We start from the raw sequence: 20,400 nt of genomic DNA on the forward strand, positions 1-20,400 counted from the left end.
GAGAGCCCCGGGAGATGGGCAGTGCCGCCGGACACTTCCGAGGAGAGGCAGACAGAGCCTCGGACACCACCCAGGGCCCCGAGGCCTCGGCGTTCTCTTTCTTGTCTCCCTTCTCCCACTCGGGAAATGAAACTGTTCGGCTGGGACATGGAGGCAGCAGAGGCTCAGCTGTTTCAGGGGTCTCGGGGTGCCTTGTCTGGGCAGTGGTGGAGTGGCTGCCCCGCCCACCCTGGCACCGATGGGGGCCTGGCCTGCCGTCGACCCATCCTCGCCAGAATGTAAGCATCTCCGCTGAACCGACTCCCTGCCCTTACCCTACCTCTGAGTTTGTCCATTTTTATTTCCTGAAGAGAAGGGACTGGCTAGAGGGCCTGGGCCCCAGCCCAAGGGTGGAGAGGGGGCCAAGGGCTCCTGAACAGATAGGAAGGACATTTGAGCAGAGCCAAGTGAAAGGAATTACAACCAAAAACCCCTCTGAGAAGACAGGCAGCATGGAAGGCATGGTGGAGATGACTCGAACAAAAACTATGATTCTAGACCAAAAAAAAGGAAAAAAAGAAAAAAAAAAAAAAAAAAGAAAGAAAAAAAGAAAAAAAAAAGAAAAAAGAAAAAAAAAAAAAAGGAAAGAAAATCCAGGACTCACCACCACCCACTTCATCCTGCTTCCTCTCCATCAAGTCCTGCCACCTGGGACCTTCCTCCTCCCCAGTGTGGGAGGAGCGGGGCAGAGGGGAGAGGAGGAAGCAGGGGGCAGGGATGGGGCTGATGCCCTGACATTGGTGGAGGGACCCCTGTGCAGCCGGGGTGGTGGGGACCCTCCCCGTCCGACCCCCATAACTGGGAAAAGAAAAACAAGAAAAAAAGAAAATTCCTGGGAGGGGGAAAAATAACCAAATCCCAAGCTTTAACTACAGCTGTGAAACCAAATATTGGGAAGGGGGTGGGAGGGAGGGAGGGGCAAGTGTGCCCCAGGTCTCCCCCCTGGGCCCCCCTCCCCCGAGGACTCGAGATAAGGCACCAAATACCTCATAGAACTTTAATGTTAAAAAATGGAAACCAAATATTGTTGGCTGGGGGCCAGCCAGGGCAAGGGGCCGGGGGCCTGAGGGAGCCAGGGTTGGGAAGGTGATGGGGGAATTCATGCCCCCCAACCCCCTCTGCCCCTTTCACTCCAGTCCCCCACCCCGTCTCGACTCCGGGAAACAAAACTATCTCATTGTTTTTATTTTGTGGTCTGTACAGAGCCTGTGTCCGTGTGTCTGTGTGCGAGCGAGAGAGTTGGGGGGCTGGGGAACTTTACGTGGGGTTGGGGAAGGAGACCCCAGGCTGGGTTCTGGGCTAGGTGAGATGTCTGAGGTGGGGGGCCAGGGGCCTGGGCTAGAAAGGATGATGAATGGGTTGGAGAAAGTGGGAGCCCTCTGAATTTCTCCTCCCAACCCTGACCTCCTACTGGAGGGAGGGACAGAGACTGGGTCTACCTAATGGTGGGCCTTTTAATTGTGCCAAAAAAAAAAAAAAAATGCCAGTAACTAAAACACCTCTCTCTGCTCTCTTCTGGGAGGGTGGGGGTGGAAGTGGGAGGGAGGGCTGGGGGAGGGTAAGTGGGGGTCAGTGGAGATGAGGAACCCAAGCCTCTGTATGGATTGGGGCTAAGATCAGAAGGGGTAGTAAGGCTGTGAGTTTCCCGCACATCTCGTCCCTGGGGAAGGCCAAGAGAGGGTCTCCAAGCCCTGCACCCTGGGAAGATGGGGTAAGGGACTAGCCACGTAGTAGGGGACCTCTTGAACTGGCTAGATTTCCCCCCCTACCCAAATCCCAGGGTGCCTCTCTCTCCCTTTAGCCCAGGGTAGGGGGAACTGAGTGAGAGCGAGAGTGAGACAGACTGAGCAAGACTGAGACACGCGGGCCCCCACTGGCCTCTGAGTGGGAAAGGCAAGTGCGAGAGATAAAGGCCTCCAAGAGAAAAAAGAAACAAACCAAAGATTTAACCATTAAAAAAAAAAAAAAACCCACAGACAACTCCGCTACCTTTTTATATGTTGGAAAAAAAAGTGAAAAAAATTAAAAAATAAAAATTAAAAAAAATACACAAAAATTCCAAGCCGCAGTTCCTTCGTGCGGTTTGAACTTTGACCTCAGCAGTCTCCAAAGCAAGATAACGATGAGAAAGGTGAACAAAAAAAAGAAAAAATAATGTATATTTTTAAGTATTTGTCCTTGAGATGTTAACTCCTGTTAAACAAACACAAAAAGGAGAGAAAAATCCAGAGAGAATTGTTGCTGGGACGGAGACAACTATTTACTATGTCTGTGACCCCTCCCCTCTGCCTCACCCTCCTCTCCTCTTCCCTTTCCTCTATCCCTGCTGCCCCTCCCCCAGCCTGTCCCCCAAGCCCAGGGGCTCAGTGTTTATTTATTTATATAATTGCAGGGTGACTGGGGTCCTCTCTCGACAACTTGTAGAGAGGTCCTTTGAACCATGGTAGGGTGGGGAAGGGGCAAGGAGTCTTTGGGGAAAAGCCGGGGCCTGACCTTTGGTCAGTTCCTCTCTGCGAGCTCCTTTCTGGCTTCTTATCCCACTGCTGCCACCACCTCCTCCCAAATCCAAGGCTGCACTAGGGCAAGGTGACCATCCCACCTTGTAAAGATCCAACTGGCTTGGCCCTTTTTGGGGTGGGTGTCTCTCGCCTACTCATTTGAAAGACCAGGTTGGAATGGGGATGGGAAGAGGTGGCAAGTAGTGAGCAAGGGAGACCAAGAAGTGGCATCTGGAAATTGAGTAGGCCCTGGAGGAGACCTGCCTCTCCTCCATTCTCAACAAGTTAGCCCCCCTTTCAGTTCTGTTTGACCCCTGTGTTGGTAGCCCCTCCCTTCCCATCCTGTACCCCCTCCCTGTCTCTTCTCGTGGTAGCGGGTTAGCGTTTCAGTGTTCTTAACTCCAATCTGCTTGTTCATTGTACAATGTGCTTCTTTTAAGGCCCCATTTTTGTAACTTGAGTGTGTCATTCATCTGAACAACATCAAAAAATAAAAAATTAAAAACTGTACAGAGAGAAATACAGCCTCTTCTCCCTTGGTCTCCTCTCTGTCTTGGGAAAGGTGGCAGGTAAATCAGGGTATGGGGTGGGTGCATGTGTGCTGTGGAGGGGAGGGCTTTATTTCTGTTCAGGGAATGTTCAGAAGTAAGGCCTGAGCAATTTTTTTTTCACCAATTAAAAAAACAAGCCTCGGGGCTTCCCTGGTGGTGCAGTGGTTAAGAATCCGCCTGCCAGTGCAGGGGACACAGGTTCGAGCCCTGGTCTGGGTAGATCCCACATGCCGCGGAGCAACTAAGCCCATGCGCCACAACTACTGAGCCTCCGCTCTAGAGCCCGTGAGCCACAACTACTGAGCCTGTGTGCCACAACTACTGAGCCTGTGCTCTAGAGCCCGTGCTCTGCAACGAGAAGCCACCACAATGAGAAGCCTGCGCACCACAACGAAGAGTAGCCCCTGCTCTCCGCAACTAGAGAAAGCCTGCACACAGCAATAAAGACCCAATGCAGCCAAAAAAAAGAAAAAGAAAAAACAAGCCTTGAGACTTAGAATGAATTCAAATTCCTGAATTTAAATCTCAGTTCTGCCATTTTATAGACATGTGACCTTCAACATGTGAGCCTGTGTCCATATCTGTACCACAGAGACAATATGTAGCCTGTGGGGTTGTAAGAATTAGATGATGTAGGTGCTTAGGACAGATCTCCAGCGTGCTGACTTCACTAAATGAGAACTATGAGAAAGGCAGGAAACGAGAGAGTAGTTCCCTACTTCCATCCACAGAGGACTAACAAGACCCTTTAAAAGCAGAGTTGACTTTGAAGTTGTCTGGTGGTACAAGATACACACCTGACTTCTTTTTCAGAACATTAGGTCTCTCATTCACTCAAATTTTTGTGCTCATCTTGACTAAGTCATTTGGCAGGAACAACCGTGTCACAGGCCAGACCACGGGCTGATCCCCAGGACCTCACTGCTGAAAATCGGAAATGGTGTCAATAACTGTGTTTTCTCACTGCCGTCGGGTCTTCTTGTCACCGTTCCATCCTCTAACATATGCCTGGCACACAGGTGCTGGGATTCTGCAAATTCAATAGTGAGGGATAGGGGAACAGGAGAAAGGGAACGAGTAGGAGAGGGTTTGATCATTTCGAAAGAGAAAAGGTATTAGTACTGCACCGTTTTGGCAAGAGAGAAAAAAAAGAAAGTACTTCTCCAACTCTCAAGCCAGGTCAGTAGGGATGGGGCAGTGGGATGTTGGGCTGGAAGTTCAGAATAGTACCCCGAGGAAGGTCATTTGTTCCAGCCCCCTGACTGTAGGGGGTGCAGTCAGAACCATACAGCCCCAAAAGGTCTTTGTCACCGAGGCCAGCCTGTGACAAGCACAGATGCCACAGCTGAGAGCACTCTGGAGCTGAACTAGGCATCCACCTGTAGCCTCGTAAACGTGCTCAACTGCTCTACATGGTCTCCCCTGTACAGTCATACTTGGGCCTCGTATCGTCAAGAACATATTGTCCCTAGAGGACCACTGTTCTGTCCCCTTGACAGTTCTGCTTAAGCAGCTTCCATATCCAACAAAAACCAAGCAATGCAAGGTTCTTTTTAGTGGGGTCTGCAAGTCACCTGCATCAGAATTGGTGTGTTCAAAACACAGATTCCTACGTCTCACCAAGACATGCTTGCTGGATCCAAATCTCTGGGGAAATTGCCTCACACACATTAAAGTTCAAGAACCTTTGCCTGTCCAACGCAAAGCCCAGCATCCAAGAAGGGTTTGATTAGTGCGATCTTTTTTAGGAGAGTGGTCCAGCTGAGGACCACGGAAGTTTCAGTAGGGTGACGGTGAACAATGACTTGTTCATAAACATGTTTGCACACGCAAACTTTTCTCAGGGTGGGAGTCTAAAGTTTTCATCAGAGGCTCTAAAAAGGAACCACAATAGAGGAAGGGTGATCCCCTCCACTGTCACCCAGCTGCTTCTCTGCTGAAAGCATCTTTATCTTGGGGTCAACCAGAACCCTCAGGGATTTTTCCTCCATTCCTGTCCCTTGATTCAGCCTGATTTTTATCTGGTTTTGCAAAGATAAATCCTCCAATTGTTCTAAGCATTTATTTGACTTTCTGGATGTTACAGCTCTTCCTGAAAGGAGGCAGTTTGAGAATGAATCTTTACCTGTGGATTAAGGGGCTCTGGCTTGCTGGGCTAAGATGGCTAGAGTCCTCTCTGCAGGGTATGAGGTTACTGAAAGATGGTGCCCACGATCAACACCCTCTGGTCGAAAACAACTGCTTAACAGATTAAGTACTCCACTTCATTAGGAACTGTCGAGATATCAAAAGGCTGAGTGCTTTGCCTTTTTAAAAATGAAGAGAAGCATAAGCTCCAGTGCCCACAGATGGCTACAGGATTGCTGAAGGGAGTTGAGAATAATGGAGAGGCAGAGTGGGCGGCTCTCAGGCCTCCCTTTCCCCTCGTGTCAATGCAAACAACTTCCCTTTACCTCTCATTTACTAGGGTTCCAATAAGAATTCTAAAAAGACTACAGTAACCCTGGGGGGTGGGTATTTTTCTTGGAGTGTGGCTCTTAAAGACTAGCACAGGAGCCGAGCATTTCCACCAGTCACACACTCACCATCTCCTCTCTCCATCGCCCTCCCCCAAGTATGGAGAAGGCAGAAGAGTGTAGAGGAATGTATATAGGTGCGTATAGGTGATTAAACCAAATCAAACTACACTGCCCTATCTGGTTTGAATGACCTTGGGCACCGCTTTTGACTTCAGATTCCTTTCCTACAAAACGTTCTCTTCACGGGATCAGTGTGAAGATCATTCCCAAAAATGTAGGAAAATACTTCAAACTGGGCATTCAAACATCAGTCAGCCACCCCAACCACCCCTCTCCCCACAGCCAACATCCGTGGGCTGAGCCGGAGGCCAACTCCAAGTGGGTGTCAGAGCACCTCCCCTTGTGAGGCTTCCTACCCCCCGAGACTGTTACTCAGAATCTTCTCCAATCCCACAGCTGGATCTAGTCCCAGAAGCCACCTCCTCTACTGCCCCGGAGATCATGCCTTTCCGAGACCTGCGTTTGCCTTCAGGGATGCATAGTGAGAAAATCAGATGGCCTTGAAGGAGACGGCTCACATCAGGCCAGAGAGAAGTGAGAACAACCTGAAAATTTTCCTTAATGTTCCTGCCACCAGCAGAAACAGCTTCAGGCTTTTCTATGGGGCTGTGGGGACCTCTAGTGGCAAGAGAACCATGATGCCCCCATCTACTACCACAGTGAAGTCCCTGCTCCCTGAAAGCCATGCCCATGGACTTCAGGTCCTCCTCTTTAGTTTCCGTTTACTGAGCTCCACTACTTGCCAGGGCCTGTTCTAAGCACTGGGAATGCAGCCATGAAAAGTCAGACCCAAGAACCTGGGGCTCACAGCTCCCGAATTCCACCACCCCACACGGCCGGGCCAGACAAAAGCACATAAATGTCCAACTCAGTCTTTATTGACCATTTCACCTTGGGGGCAACAGGTGTGTGTGGTGGGGGGGCACCTTTATGCACGTCAAGGACCCTAGAGCACCCCCCTCAGAAGAGAGAATAAATCCAGTTACAGAACTTACATGGCAGTTGAGAGGGGTGGAAAAGGGGCACAGTATGTACAGAGACTTAAGGGGATGGTAGAGAAAGTTCTTCAGCAAGAGGGCACGGTGGTGCTGAAGGAGGACATGAGGCAGGGTCAGCCACTGATCTGGACCCCCTCAGCCTCAGCCAGAGGGTAGATCTCAATGGCCTCCACCAGGGGCAGAGCCTCCACTGCAGTCTCCATCACAGCCAGGCCGACGGCAGCCTCTGCCTCTGCCAGCTGCTGCCGCACAGCTGCCTGATGCTGCTGCTGGTGGGTCTTGCGGTGCTTCCATAGGTTGGAGAAGGAGCGGTAGCTCTTGCCACAATCGGGGCAGGAGTAGGGCCGCTCGCCCGTGTGAATGCGGCGATGTTCTGCCAGGCGCATGGAGATGGCAAAGGCTTTACCACACACTTCACAGGCGAACGGCCGCTCACCTGTGTGCAGGCGGCGGTGGTCCTTCAGGTGGGTACTCTGACGGAAGGCCTTGCCACAGTCTGGACATGGGTATGGCCGCTCGCCCGTGTGGATGCGCCGGTGTACCTGCAGCGACGTTTCCGTGCTGAACAGCTTCTTGCACTCGCTGCACTCCAGGCCACGGCGTCGGGCAGGGGCCGCAGGGGCTGCAGGGGCCGCAGGGGCCATGCCTCCAAGGGTCGTTGGGGAGGCCACTGGTGTGCGAGCAGCCCGTGGGGCCCGAGGGGCCGGAGGCTCCTTAGCCAGCACCTCCCCAGGCCCAGCAGCTGCGTGGGCTGCCTCGTGGGCCTGCAGCCGAGCAGCTGAGCCCACTTTCTTGCCGCAGGTGCCACACTCAAAGCGCCGTGGGGCCTGGGCAGCGGCAGCTGCACAGCGGTGCTCATGCAGCCGCAGCGAGGAAGGGAAGGCAGCACCACAGGACGAGCAGCGGTGGGGCTGGCGCCCGGCATGGGCCACAAGCTGGTGAACCTCCAGCAGCCGGCGCAGCAAGAAGGAGCGGGGGCACTCGCGACACTTGTAGGGGTACTCGCCCGTGTGGTGGTAGCGGTGCATAAGCAGGCGGTAGGGGCGGTGAAAACGCACTCCGCACTCCTGGCAGCGGTAGGGGAAGTGCTGGGCGTGCACCAGGCGGTGCTGCCTCAGGGTGGAGCTCTGTGTGAAAGCCTTGCCGCAGTCCCCACACCGGTAGGGCCGCTCCCCTGTGTGCGTGAGCCGGTGGCGGGCCAGGTTGGCGGGCGAGTTGAAGGGCTTGGAGCAGTCCGGGCAGGGGAAGGGCCGTTCACCTGTGTGTGTGCGCAGGTGGTTACGCACATGAGACTTCTTCTTGAACATCTTGCCGCAGATGCTACACTTATGGCGCCGTTCCAGCCGGTGCACAAAACGCTGGTGCCGTGTCAGTTGTAATGCCTTGCCAAATTCGCGGCTGCACAGGAGGCAGCGGTAGGTGCCTGGAGCAGCGGGCCCTGCTGGGCTCTCCTCAGCAGCGGGTGGCTCCGGGGCCTCTGGCTCTCCAGTCTCTGCTGGGGCTGGCTCAGGGAAGCCAATGACAGGCTCCTCCGGTGGGACTGGTGTTGTGGGCAGAGGGACACCCCCAACCCCATGGGTACGCCGGTGATAAAGGAACTTGGTGAGGTTGACAAAGGTCTTTCCACACGGACACGAATGCAGAGGATTTGGGGTGTGCGCTCGACGGTGGGCCAGGAGGAGGGCCTCTGTGCCGAAGGCCAGGCCACAGTCCACACACAGGAAATGAGACTCGCTGCTATGGTCTCCGAGGTGCTGGTCCAGACTGGAAGGGCTGGGGAAGACACGACTGCACAGGGGGCACTTAAAGACACCCTCCCGGTGACTCCGCAGGTGCTGCTGCAGCTGGTGAGGTGAGAGAAAGAGCTGGTCACAGGCTGAGCAGAAGAGCTCCTGGGTGGCTGCCCCGCCTGGCTCTCCACTGTTGTTCCTCCGTGCCCTGCGCCCCCGGCGATCGCGTCCAATGGCTTCACCGTTGCGCAGCTCGTAACTGTGGTCAGAGGATGGCAGGGGGTCAGGCTGAGACACAGGCACCTCTGCAGGTGATGGGGTCAGAGTCTCCTGCTGCAAGGCAGGCTCCTCAGACTCTGGGGTGGGAGCCGGGAAGTGGGTGGCCTGATGCTCCAGGAAGTCGCCTGGCAGCTGGAAGAGCTGCGAGCACTCAGAACACTTGTAGAGGAGCAGCTCCACCTCAGTCACCACCTCGGTGGTGGCAGCGGCAGAGGGGACAGCTGCCCCTTCCCCACCTTCTTCCGCCTTGCGGTATGAGTGCTCCACAGCCACGCGGGCCTGGCCCACGGGAGACCCCAAGACAACTGGGGATCCCAGGACAACTGGAGCCGGAGGCTTGGTGGGAGTGGCCCTGAGGTGCGTCTGCCGGTGGTTCAGCCAGAGCTCCTGGCTGGCGAAGAGAGCCTTGCAATCCACACACTCATAGTGGATGGTACTGGCGCTCAGGGGGGGCGCCTTGGGTGGTGGCTCAGCTGGTGCTGCCTCCTGGGGCGCCATCATCTTCAGGTGCAGCTCCTGGTGTTCCAGGAGCTGGCTGGGTGACATCAGCAGCTGCCCACACTCCAGGCACTGGTACTGGCTCTCCTGCACTAGGGTCTGATAGAGGCCCGTGCCAGAAGCTGCCTCGGTGGCCACAGTGACTCCAGGGTCGGCCACACCCACCAGCTCAAAGTGCTGCTGGGGCACGTGGGAGTTCTGATGCATGAGCACCTCCTCCAGGGATCCATACAGCTGGTTGCACTCAGAGCAGACATAGCGGTGCTCAATGTATAGGACTGTTTCCTCTGACTCCTCAGTCATGACGGCGGCAAGACCCTGGGCTGGGAGAAGTGGGGACAAACTGTATCTAAGCCACGGCTTCCTCAGCCCTTCCCAGGCAAAGTTCTTTCCCTTTATCAGCCCACTACCAAAATCCTACATCAATTTCCCCATCTAACTTCTTGCTTCCATATTTCCACTCCCTAACAATCCTTCCTCTCCTGAACACACAAGAGACCAAGCACAAAACCTTCCCCGCAGTCCGCTCCCAGTGAATCTGCCCAAATCTCACCTCGGCATCAACTAGCATTAAACTCCACCTGCCAGATCCTTGCCACCTGTCCAATCTCTCATTCTCCGGCTTCACAGCTGGCCCAAAGCCCCAACCCATCACACAGGACCCTCTCCAGATTTCCTTCCACTGACTCTTCTTACCAACACACTACCCCATCCCTACCCCCAGCTGCCGGGGAGAGTCCTCACACGGGCCCAAACCACCCACCGTTCACAGCTTCACTCCTCCTCTGCTTCCACCCCCAGGTTCTCTCTCTCTTTTTACACCCCCGACCACTCAAACTGCCCCAGGGCGCTGCCACTTTCGGCACCCTCTCACGGTGCAACCCTCCTCCTTTGTACACAACCCGTCACCCGCTAACTTTCTCCCTTTGGTGCCCAGGTTCCTCACATCAGTAAACTTTTCTCACATTGGCCGGACCCATCTCCACACGCAGACCTTTTCCAAACCTTAACCACTTCCCCGTGATCCCCAGATCCCCCTCTTCTAATTATTTAACTCCCACTACACATCAAGGCCCTCTCCCACAACCCTAAGGGCCTATCCAGGAGGCCCAGACCCACCTTCACAAAAGCCTAATCCTTTCTTCACATTTAGACCCTTCCCACCACCCTAACTCATGTTTCCAGGGCACCCAGACACCCTTCACATTAATCACCTACCTCTTCTGTGCACTGAGACCTCATCTACAATTCTCTCTGGGGTGCCCAGACCCCCTCTTCACACTGATTTCAACCCTCCTTCTTTATAGACAACCACCCTAGACCATTCAGGGATTCCCAGAACCTCTCTTCACATATTCTTCTTTGCAAAAAAGACCCCTCCCACCCTAACCCATTCTTGGGATATCCAGACACCATTCTTTGTATCAACCTAAGCCCCTCTTATTTGCAGAAAGACCCAACCCCACCCTAACCCATTCCAGGGATGCTCAGACCCCCTCTTCATATCCAAATTCCTCTTTTCCACAAAAAGATTCCACACATACTCTATTCCAAGGATATACAGACTACACTTTATAATGGCTTAAACTCCTTTCCCACATACCCCTCCCACTGTCCAAATCTCATTAAGAATACCCTGAAATCCCCTCTTAGGCAAAACCCCTCCCCCCACCACCCTAACCCGGATACATAGCCAGACCCCTCTTCCTCACACCCAGGGCCCTCTGACCAGCCTACTACCCTGCGGCTACCCAGACCTCCCCCCCTTAACACACAGATCTCTCTCACCACCCTAACCCCCTCCAGGGATCCCCAATTCCTACTCTTCACCTTGACCTAATTCCTAGTACTTTTCAGAAAGACCACTTCTCCTCCAGTTATTTTAGGGATACCCAGACGCCAGTTTCACATAACATAACCCTTCTTTGCACAGAGACCCCTCTCAACCCATTCCAAGGGTACCCAACGCGCCCCGCCCCCACTGTGGTTTAACTCTTCACATTAATGTAACCCCATTCTTCACACCGGGACCTCTCCCTCCCCCTCAGCTCTAAATCTCCCCTCTAGGCCCATCCATTTCCTGATATCTTTTCAAACCAAGACCCCTCTCATTGGCCTAACTCTCCAGGAATAACTAGACTTTCTCTTTATGTTAACTTAACCACCTCTGTTCTCACGGCCTAAACCCCTCCCTGGGCACCCTACTGCCCTCTAACCGTCCACCTTCCTTCGGTCCTGGACTGTCCCAGAGCCCAGCCCTTTGCCGCGTACTCCCAGGAGCCTTGGAGACCCTCCCGGGGGCAGCTCTAACGCCTCCCTTACCACCCAGGTCCCTGCTAGCCCCCAGCCCAAGCCCCCTCCCTCCTCACTCGCCCTTCCCAGGACTCTGGCCCCTTTCCCACCCGCCACCCAGACCCGGCCCCGGCCCGGCCCCCGCCCAGCTTCCCGCGCGCCCCGCGGGCCTTTGGTGCCGCTCCGCCCTCACCTCTCGGCGCGCGCCCCCCTCCGGCCCTCAGTGCGCAGGCGAGGTGACGAGTGGAGGCCGCGGGGGGAGGGTGGGGAGCCCGGCCGGCCCTTCACACGCCCGCCCGCACTTACCCGCCTCAGCCGTCTCGCACCCCCCGGGCCCCGGCCCGGGCCGCAGCTCCCCTCGCGCGGCAACCCTAGCTCTGCGCCCTCTCTAGCTCCCGCCGTCCCCTCTCGCCTGCTCCGCAGCCTCGTTCTCGCCCCCAATCACCCTCAAGAACGCCCCTCCCACCTTCCTCGTCGGCCGCCGCGCCGATGGCGAATGAACCCAATCATCGCCTGTCTGGCCCCTGCCGTTCTGCCAATCGACGCTCACGTCTCCGAGCCCTGGGCCAATAGTATGTGACGTTGGGATCCCCCGCAGCGCCCAACCAATCCTCCAGCGATGTTCTCTCACGGCTGGCCCCCGGGTTGATAGTGCCCGCCCCCTTACGCCCCCTGAAGGATGTTCCTCCTCCACCTCCTCAGCGATTCCGTTTGAAGGCTCTAGAGGGGAGGACAGCGCGGTGACGTCAGACGGTGGAGCGCTGCTTCGGGCGCCATGTTGGGGGTGCCGGTCGGGAGGCGCTTCGGGGTCGAGGGGTAAAGTGGGGGAAATTGAGGCACCCGACACTCGGAGGGCGAAGGCGGGGGACTCGAGGCGCAGGAATCCCAGAGGAAAGAAAGGAAAGAGTGAAGCACAGTCAGCGCGAAGGGGAGACGGGAAACTCTAGCAACAATTGCAGGGAGAGAAAAAGGGGAAATCAAGGCTCCAGACTCACTTCATTAGAAAGAAAGGAGTAGGGACTTCCCTGGTGGCGCAGTGGTTAAGAATCTGCCGGCCAATGCAGGGGACACAGGTTCGAGCCCTGGACGGGGAAGGCCCCACATTGTCGCCGAGCAACTAAACCCATGCGCCACAACTACCGAGCCTGCGCTCTAGAGCCCGTGAGCCACAACTGCTGAAGCTCGGGCGCCTAGAGCCTGTGCTCTACAACAAGGGAAGCCACTGCAATGAGAAGCCCGCGCACCGCAACGAAGAGTAGCCCCCGCTCTCCGCAACTAGAGAAGGCCCGGGGGCAGCAACAACAACAAAACCAACACAGCCAAAAATTAATTAATTAATTAATTAAAAGAGGAATAAAGGCAGCAAGAAGGAAGGGGAGAAAAACCGAGGGCCTCTTGAGGGAGGGGGAGAAGAAATGTCGGAGGAAAAGCAAGGAGAGAAGGAATCAGGGAACAAGGAAAACCTGAAGGATAAGGGAGGAAATGGGAAATGGAGGAGAAAACATAATCAGGGACGGGGCAGTTTCATTTGTTTTGTTTTGTTTTCTATTCGTGATTATTTAATAACCGGCTATGATATGCCAGGTCAAAGTTAATCTTTGTAGGGATAGAGAAGGAACAAGAAAAGTCTGTGCTCTCGTGGAGTTTACCTTTTAGTGAGGGTAGAAAATATCAGGTACAAAAATAAATGTAGGCAGCCAGTGATAGTGTTGTAAAGAAAATACAGCAGGTGGGCAGAGGGTGTGGAATGGACTTGGGTGGCAGGGAGGGCCTCTCTCTGAGGTCACTGAGGAATGACAGGAAGGAGCTAGCCAGTAAACTACTGGTGGAAAGTATTCAGATGGATCATCATTTTTCCCCAAGCTCCCCTCAACCTAGGCCCTGGTCCAAGAGAATCTCAAAGGAAACCAAGTCCAGGACAGTGTCTCTCCCGCCTTTATTATCAAGGCTTTCAGAGCCAGGACAGACAGGACAGAGGAAGTTGCAATGGGGATCTCGAGGGCCCCTTCTCTCCCTGCCATGGTACCCACAGGCTTCCTCTAGCCAAGGGCAGAGGTCTGAATCCCTGCCTGTTGGGAAACCTAGTCCCTGCCCCACCTCCCTTACTCAAGTGTCACTAAGGTCTCAGGCCAATCCCGACCCCAGGGCTGAGCCAGTGGGTGTGGCAGTGCCCAGTCCTCAGACAGCTCAGGCAGTTTCATTTGAAGAAACAGGAAATGTAGGGGGTAGATGACCTGAAGGACAACCAGGGTGAGAACCTGAAGAAAGTGACCCTGTAATGTCTGGACTATATTCTCCTTTCTTCTAGGGTGCCCTCCTTCCAGGCTGATGCCCCCAAAGCTCAGGGAAGCTGGAGTACCTATGTGTTCAAGGAGCTCTGGCCATTCCTACTCAATGTCCCCTTCTGGCCCTCAGAGCCTTGGGAGCAAGTTGCCCCAGCACTGTTATGTTTCCAGTGCTACTTCCCAAGGACAGGAGCTGCAAGAGATTCACTTGTTCTACCCCCCCCCCCCATTTCTCAGATGAGTAAACTGAGTCTAGAGGAATTGGTCATTTACTTTCCTAAGGCCAAAAAGCTCCTAGGGGACCCCAAACACTGAGTCAGACCTATGTCTGACTCTTCAGCCACTCTTCTTGCTATGTCCTTCGATTGGATTCTAACTGGGTGTCCTAACTTTCTACTAGATTAAACTCTAACTCCAGACCCATGTAATTAAACCAGGCTGCCTGGATTGGTATCCTGGCCCTGCCACTTCTTAGCTGTAGTCTTGGGCGAGTCAACTCCTCTGTGCCTCAGTTTCCTCACTTGCAGGATAATAGCCCCTGTCTTGTGTGGTTGTGAAGCACAGAGTAAAAGCTATGTAAGAGTTAAATGCTGGAGGGGGTGTGGAGAAAAGGGAACCCTCCTACACTGTTGGTGGGAATGTAAATTGGTGCAGCCACTATGGAAAACAGTATGGAGGTTCCTCAAAAAACTAAAAATAGAGTTGCTTTATGATCCAGCAATCCCACTCCTGGGCATATATCCAGACAAAACTATAATTTGGAAATATACACGCACCCCTATGTTCATAGCAACACTATGTACAGTAGCCAAGACATGGGAGCAGCCTAAGTGTCCATCGATAGATGAATGGATAAAGAAGATGTGGTATATATATATATAATGGAATAGTACTCAGCCATAAAGAATGAATGAATGCCATTTGCAGCAACACGGATGGACCTTGAGATTATCATACTACGTGAAGTAAGTCAGAAAGAGAAAGGCAAATACCATATGATATCACTTATATGTGGAATCTAAAATATGACACAAATGAAGATACCTACGAAACAAACAGACTCACTGATATAGACAACAGACCTGTGGTTGCCAAGGAGGTGAGGTGGGGGAGGGAAGGATCGAGAGTTTGGGATTAGCAGATGAAAACTATTATATGTATGATGGATTAAACAACAAAGTGCTACTATATAGCACAGGGAACTATATTCAATATCCTGTGATAAACCATAATGAAAAAGAATATATATGTATAACTGAATCACTTTGCTGTACAGCAGAAATTAACACGTTGTAAATCAACTATACTTCAGTAAGATTTTTTTAATTAAAAAATTTGTTTTTAATCTATGTAAGAGTTATTTTTATTAGGCTCTCAAGGAGCCTAGTAATAATAGCTAATGTGTCTTGAGTGTGTTATGACTTGCTGAGTATTATGCTCAGTGCTTTCCATGCATCATCCAGTTTAATCCTCTCAATAACCCTGGGAGGGAGGAACAATTGCTCTCACTTTGCAAAGAAACTGAGGCTCAGAGAAATTAAATAACTTGTCCATCATTAGGAAGAGACAGCCAGGACTGTAACCCAGGAGTTGACTCCAAGGTTTATACTCTTGGCTCCCAGGCTCTACTGCCTGGCAGGTGGGACGTCCAGAGTGGCATGCTAAATGGATGAATGCAAGAAGTAAAGGAAAGAAGTTGGTGGTAACCAGTGAGCTCTAAAGCTAGTCATCTGGATTTGCCCTCAGGATGAAATCGCCAGGGGCAGGAACCAGAAAACCTGGAAGCTAGACTCAGCCTTTGACAGGCTCCGTGCCCTGGGGCAGAGTCTCACTCCTGCCCACTTGAAAATGCAAGGGTCAGGGCTTCCCTGGTGGCGCAGTGGTTGAGAGTCCGCCTGCCGATGCAGGGGACACGGGTTCATGCCCCGGTCAGGGAGGATCCCACATGCTGCGGAGCGGCTGGGCCCGTGAGCCGTGGCCACTGAGCCTGCGCGTCCGGAGCCTGTGCTCCGCAACGGGAGAGGCCACAACAGTGAGAGGCCCGCGTACCGCAAAAGAAAAAAAAAGAAAGGAAAGAAAATGGAAGGGTCAGGCTTGATTTATCAGGCCCCTTTCTGTTGCGACCTTCTGCTTGTATTTCCCAATTTATCTGGATTGACTAGATCCCTTCACTGCAGATGATACAGGAGTAAGCTGAGGCCTGCGTCAGTTTTTCTGGAGGTGGTGGCACAGGACTAGGACTTCTGGGACAGGTTCAGTCTAGGATAGGCATTCTACGCTGGGGTCCCTGCATAAGCAAAGGCCTAGAGGCCAGGGCCAGTCTGCGCTTTCAGAGCGAGCTGGAGCTGAGGGTGGGTGTTGGGGGCCCCTTAAGTAGGGCGAGGAGGTGTATGTAAAGCCGGTGGGCCTTCAGGGTCAGATGTATGTGTCAGAAGCATGTGGGGGATGCAGGGGGCCTCCCATGCCAGGCCGATGTGAGAGTTGCCACGTGCAGAGTGTATGCGCGCGAGGCATGTGGTCACGTGTGCTGGGGGCTGCACGTGAGTGTCTCAGTGTCTCCTCCCCATCACGAGCATTGGGGGTGGTGGTGAGTCATGGACTCAGCCTTCAGCGCCAACTGTCATGTTCCTTCCCCCCAAATTTCACCCCCCACCCAGCCGTGCACCACCCACCCCCACTCCAAGATCTGTATCTCTGCTTCTCTCTTCCATCCCCCTGCCCTGCTCAGCTCTCTCCAAGAGGGAGGGAGTCTTCCACTTCTGCTGGCTCTGCCCTCCAGCTCCCTGCCCTTTCCCACTGCCTCTGTGCTTGGGTGAATCTTCTCCCCACCCACTCAGGTCCCCAGGATTTCTTTCTGCATGATGGAGAATTCCCATACTCACCACCCATCCCTTCACCTCCATGGGGGCTATTTCTATTTCTGGGGGCTTCTCCCTTTTCTCCATGGGCCGGCTGCTCCTGCCTCAGTGGGCCTTTTGTGTCCACATTCTGCCTTTGTGGGTTTTCTGGTGTCTGTGGGCCTCCCTCCATTTCCGTGACCCTCTCCCACTTTTCTTGGCCCTCCTCCTTGTCTCTGTAATATGCGTCCTTGTTCCAATTTCTGTGGTCCTCTCCTCCTGTCCACGGTCTTCTCCTGTCACCATGGACCACTCCCCATGCCTGAGGAGTGCTTTCTGTTCCTGTGGGCCTCTCTCCATCTTTCTGGGGGCTCTCTGAGTCCATGAGCTGCCCCCTGTCCCCATCTTCATGGGGGGCTCTCTGAGTCCACGAGCTGCCCTTGTCTCCGAGGTCCTTAGCTTGTCTCTGTGGTCTGCTCTCTGATCTAGATGGCCCTTTCTTTGCTCTGGGCTTTTCCCTGTCCTTGTGGGGTTTGCGGACATTGGTCCACCTCCGTGGCTCTTGATGGCTGTCTTGCTGTTTCTCTGCATTTTTCTTCATCTCTGTAGCCCTCTCTCCCAGCTCCATGGCCTTCTCCCCAGGTCTCCCTGCCTCTCAGCTGTGTCTCTGTAGACTCCTGTGCCCAAGGGCTGCCTGGGCAGGGCGGTGGCATGGTGTGGTGGAGGAGGTGGCCGGGGGTGGGCCCTCTGTCCAATGCAGCGCCTTCCCCTCATCAGCATTCTCCTCACCGGGGGGCCCCCCAGTTCGGACCAATACGGGCTCCCCCTCTCCCGACTCCCGTCCCTCCATCTCTCTCTCTCTCTCTCTCTCTCTCTCTCTCTCTCTCTCTCTCTGCCTGCCTGCCTCCCTTCCTCCTGCCCGCCCTCCTCCCCATCTCTCCCTCCCTCCTTCCCTCCCTCCCTCATCTCTCCCCCCCCCCGCCCCCCTGCGCTCCAGGACCCAGCGCGGGCGGCAGGCGGGCAGGCAGGCAGGCGGCGGCCTCGGAGGGGAGAAGGAGAAGTGGTGGTGGTGGTGGTGGCGGCAGCGTTGGTGGCAGCCAGCAGCAGGAAGGCAGGCCCAGCTGGGGACCCGGAGCCGGGGGCTGCTCCTCACAGGGAGCCAGGGGTCCATGGCCAGGCCCTCCTGCTGAGGCCCTGCGCTGGGTGCCCCCGGGACACCCCCTCCTCCTTCTCCCTCTTCCACCTGCTTCTCTCCATCCTCCCCTCCCTCCTCCTCTCCCTCCTCCCTATCTCTCCACCTCTCCGGCCCTCTCATCACTCTTTGGGTCTCCCAGCACCCCGTCCTCCCCAGCCCCTCCACTCCTCCGCCTCTCCCTGCCCCCAGCATGCTTTCCCGCGGGGGCTGAGGGCTTGAGGTCCCCAGGCCCTAGCCTCTTCCAGGGCAGGGCCAGGGCTCCAGGGGGGGAGGGGGGAAGGGGTGGCCCCCTCCCCCCCACCAAGCCCTCCCCTCCCCCACTTCTCCCGATGGCCGGCTTCCTTGTCTCCACCCAGTCCTCGCCCCCCGTGGCCCCCCCAGGCCGGCCTGGCTAGGGGAGGGGGCGGGGGCCCTTGCCTGGGCCGGCTTCCCCCTCCCCCGGCTCTGCCTGTGCCCCCTCCCTTGCGTTTTCACCTTCCTTCCTCCTTCCCCTCCATTTGCTCCTTCCCCCTCTCCTCTCTCCCCTTCCCTCCTCCATTTTCTCCTTTCCCCTTCTTCCCCTCCCCGGCGGCCCTCTCCTCTTCCACCTGTCCTTCCTCCCTGCGCCCCGGGAGCACCCCCATTTTGGGTTAGTTGGGGGCCACTGCCGGAGGTGGGGGAGGGGGCCCTGTGGACTGCCCTCTCCCCCCGCCCCAGCCACACCGCCCAGCGTCAGAGCATCTCCTCCTTGTCGTTCCTCGGGCCTCGAGGGAGCCCAGCCCTCCGTCCCACCAGGATCCGTGAGTGTCTGCAGGATGGGGGTTGGGCTGGGGCCGGGCCTGGGTCCTGGAAGGCTGGACTCACTGCGGCCTGGTGGGGCCCCCCCCGCCGCATTCCCCTGCTCCCCGGAACGGCAGATACCCTCCCCCACCAGGGGCCTGCCCTGCGCCCTCCATCTCCCAGCCTTCTTTCCCCTTGGCCTTTCCTCACCCCTTCTCCTGGGTACACAGCTCATCTTGCCTCCCAGCCCCCAGCGGCTGGGCTCCTGAGGGGCTGTCTGGCTCTTACTTGCGGTCTCACTCCCTCTCCGGGACTCCTGGCTGGTCTCCGCCCCTGCTTGCTCCAGCCTCGGCCCCGCGGTGACCGGCTCACACTCTGTTTCGGTCTCTCTTCTTTCCTCTGAGGCTCATCCTCTCTGCCTGCCATGCGTCCCATCCCAGCCGGTCTCTACCTCCTGGAAATGTCCTTCCGTTTTGGAATCTCCATTTCATGTGTCTCTTGGGCCTCGCTCTGGCTCTGTCCAACTTGTTTCTCCTTACTGCTAGCCCAGCCCTTTCTTGGTGTGTCTCTGCTGATCTCTGTCTCCGTCTCCCTCTCCTCCCTCTGTCTCTCAAAACTCCCCCGTCTCTCCTCTCTCTCTTTTGGGAGGATCCCATGCCTGGTCTAGCCCTCTCTCCGCTGCCCTCTGTCCCCTGTTTGCTTTGCCTGTGCCTCTCCTCCCCTGTCTGCCTCTCTAACTCTGGGCTCGGAGGCTGTCTTCCTTCTCTTACTTTTCTGCTTTCTTCCCCCGGATCCACTCCTCATCCTGTCTCCTCCATACCTCACTCCTTAGCAACTGCCCCCCTCCATGGTCCACTTTGTCTTTTCTATGGTGATCTCCCCCCAACCCCCATTCTCTCTTCCCACTTCTCCATTCCCCTGCCAGGCCTTTGGTTCCCATTCCTTCCCTCCCTTTGGGGCTTGCAGGCTCTGGGAATGACCGCCCCTTCCAAGGTGCTCTGAGTGATGCACCTCTGTGTGGACTTGCCCCCCTTATGTGGGTGCTTGTCCTGTCTCCTCCAGGTCACTCACTCTTCCTCCCTCAGTTTCCCTCCCTGACTCTCACTTCTCGCCTCTCCTTGTTTGGGAGTCTGTCTCTCTATCTTGTGTCTGTCCCACTTGACCCTTCCTCTTCTCTAGAGAAACTGTGTGGCTCACATACCTTTTCTCTCTGTCTCTTTCCGACTAGCCCCCCTTCTTTTCAGAGTTTTGCAATTTCTCTTCTCCCCACGGTTCCTGTACCTGTTAGTTGTTTTGCCTCACCTCATTTGCCCTCTCCCCTTTGCGATATCTCTCACTTGCCCACTTGTCTGTCTTCCTGCCCTGGCAGGGCCCTTTCCGCCCACTCAGCTGCTGTGTTTCCATCTTTATCTGGCTTTGCCTAAGTACCTGGGCCTGTGAGACTCGGGCCTGATTCCCTGCCCTTCCTCTCCCACGCTCTCTGTCTTTTCTCTGTCCCCTTTGGTATCTCACTTGTAGGTGATGTGTGTGTGTCCTTCTCTCTCATTTAGCCCCAGTTACTTACTTTTGGTCTGTCCGTTTTTCTGTCTGTGCCTTCCTGTGCCTCTGTGTCCATCTGCTGCCCCCAGCCCTGTCCCTGGACTGTCTCTTTCGGCTTCCACCCGTGTCTGCCACCTGTGGGTCCCTGCCCTTCTGGCCCCTGTCTCATTCTCGGTCTTTCTATCTATCCTCTAGTCTCTGCTCCCTGATTTGCCCCCAGAAGCCCCTGGTGTCTCAGGATGACCCCCTCACTCCCGCCTCTCTCCTAGCCCCGCCCTCCACATCCCTCCCCCTGTGAATTCTCCTTCCAGCTTCTCCCTG

At 55.1% G+C, this 20,400-nt stretch overlaps 2 protein-coding genes across 7 annotated transcripts in view; one reads left to right on the top strand and one right to left on the bottom strand.

Moving 5' to 3' along the window:
* Nucleotides 1–6,430: 6,430 nt before the first annotated feature.
* On the bottom strand, nucleotides 6,431–19,115 carry ZNF574 (zinc finger protein 574). 3 transcript variants are annotated; one of them, XM_081217212.1, is made up of 2 exons: nucleotides 18,829–19,115; nucleotides 6,431–9,495 (listed from the first exon to the last, which is right to left on the bottom strand). In XM_081217212.1, the coding sequence occupies exon 2, from the start codon at nucleotides 9,473–9,475 to the stop codon at nucleotides 6,779–6,781; it is 2,697 nt and encodes an 898-aa protein (XP_081073338.1). In that variant the 5' UTR covers nucleotides 9,476–9,495; nucleotides 18,829–19,115; the 3' UTR covers nucleotides 6,431–6,778. The 3 variants fall into 3 exon arrangements, with proteins under 3 accessions (XP_081073338.1, XP_081073336.1, XP_081073337.1); XM_081217210.1 differs by having other exon boundaries at nucleotides 18,751–18,831; XM_081217211.1 differs by lacking the exon at nucleotides 18,829–19,115 and adding an exon at nucleotides 11,771–11,925.
* GRIK5 (glutamate ionotropic receptor kainate type subunit 5) overlaps nucleotides 18,433–20,400 on the top strand; it is a 51,410-nt gene continuing 49,442 nt past the window's right edge. For all 4 annotated transcript variants that reach the window (XM_081217208.1, XM_081217206.1, XM_081217207.1 and 1 more), the window contains exon 1: nucleotides 18,433–18,560. The gene's annotated coding sequence lies outside the window, so the exon portion shown is untranslated. The remainder of the gene's footprint in view (nucleotides 18,561–20,400) is intronic.

Source organism: Mesoplodon bidens (genome assembly GCF_964165515.1).
Source record: "Mesoplodon bidens genome assembly, chromosome: 18".
NCBI classification, from domain to species: Eukaryota; Metazoa; Chordata; class Mammalia; order Artiodactyla; family Ziphiidae; genus Mesoplodon; species Mesoplodon bidens.

Bases quoted from the DNA above. Each gene is read 5' to 3' on its own strand.
- ZNF574 (XM_081217210.1), bottom strand. From the start codon at position 18,775: ATGAGCTGTGTACCCAGGAGAAGGG. The intron at 9,496-18,750 runs GTGAGGAAAGGC...CACTTCTCCCAG, and splicing joins CTGTGTACCCAGGAGAAGGG to CCCAGGGTCTTGCCGCCGTC.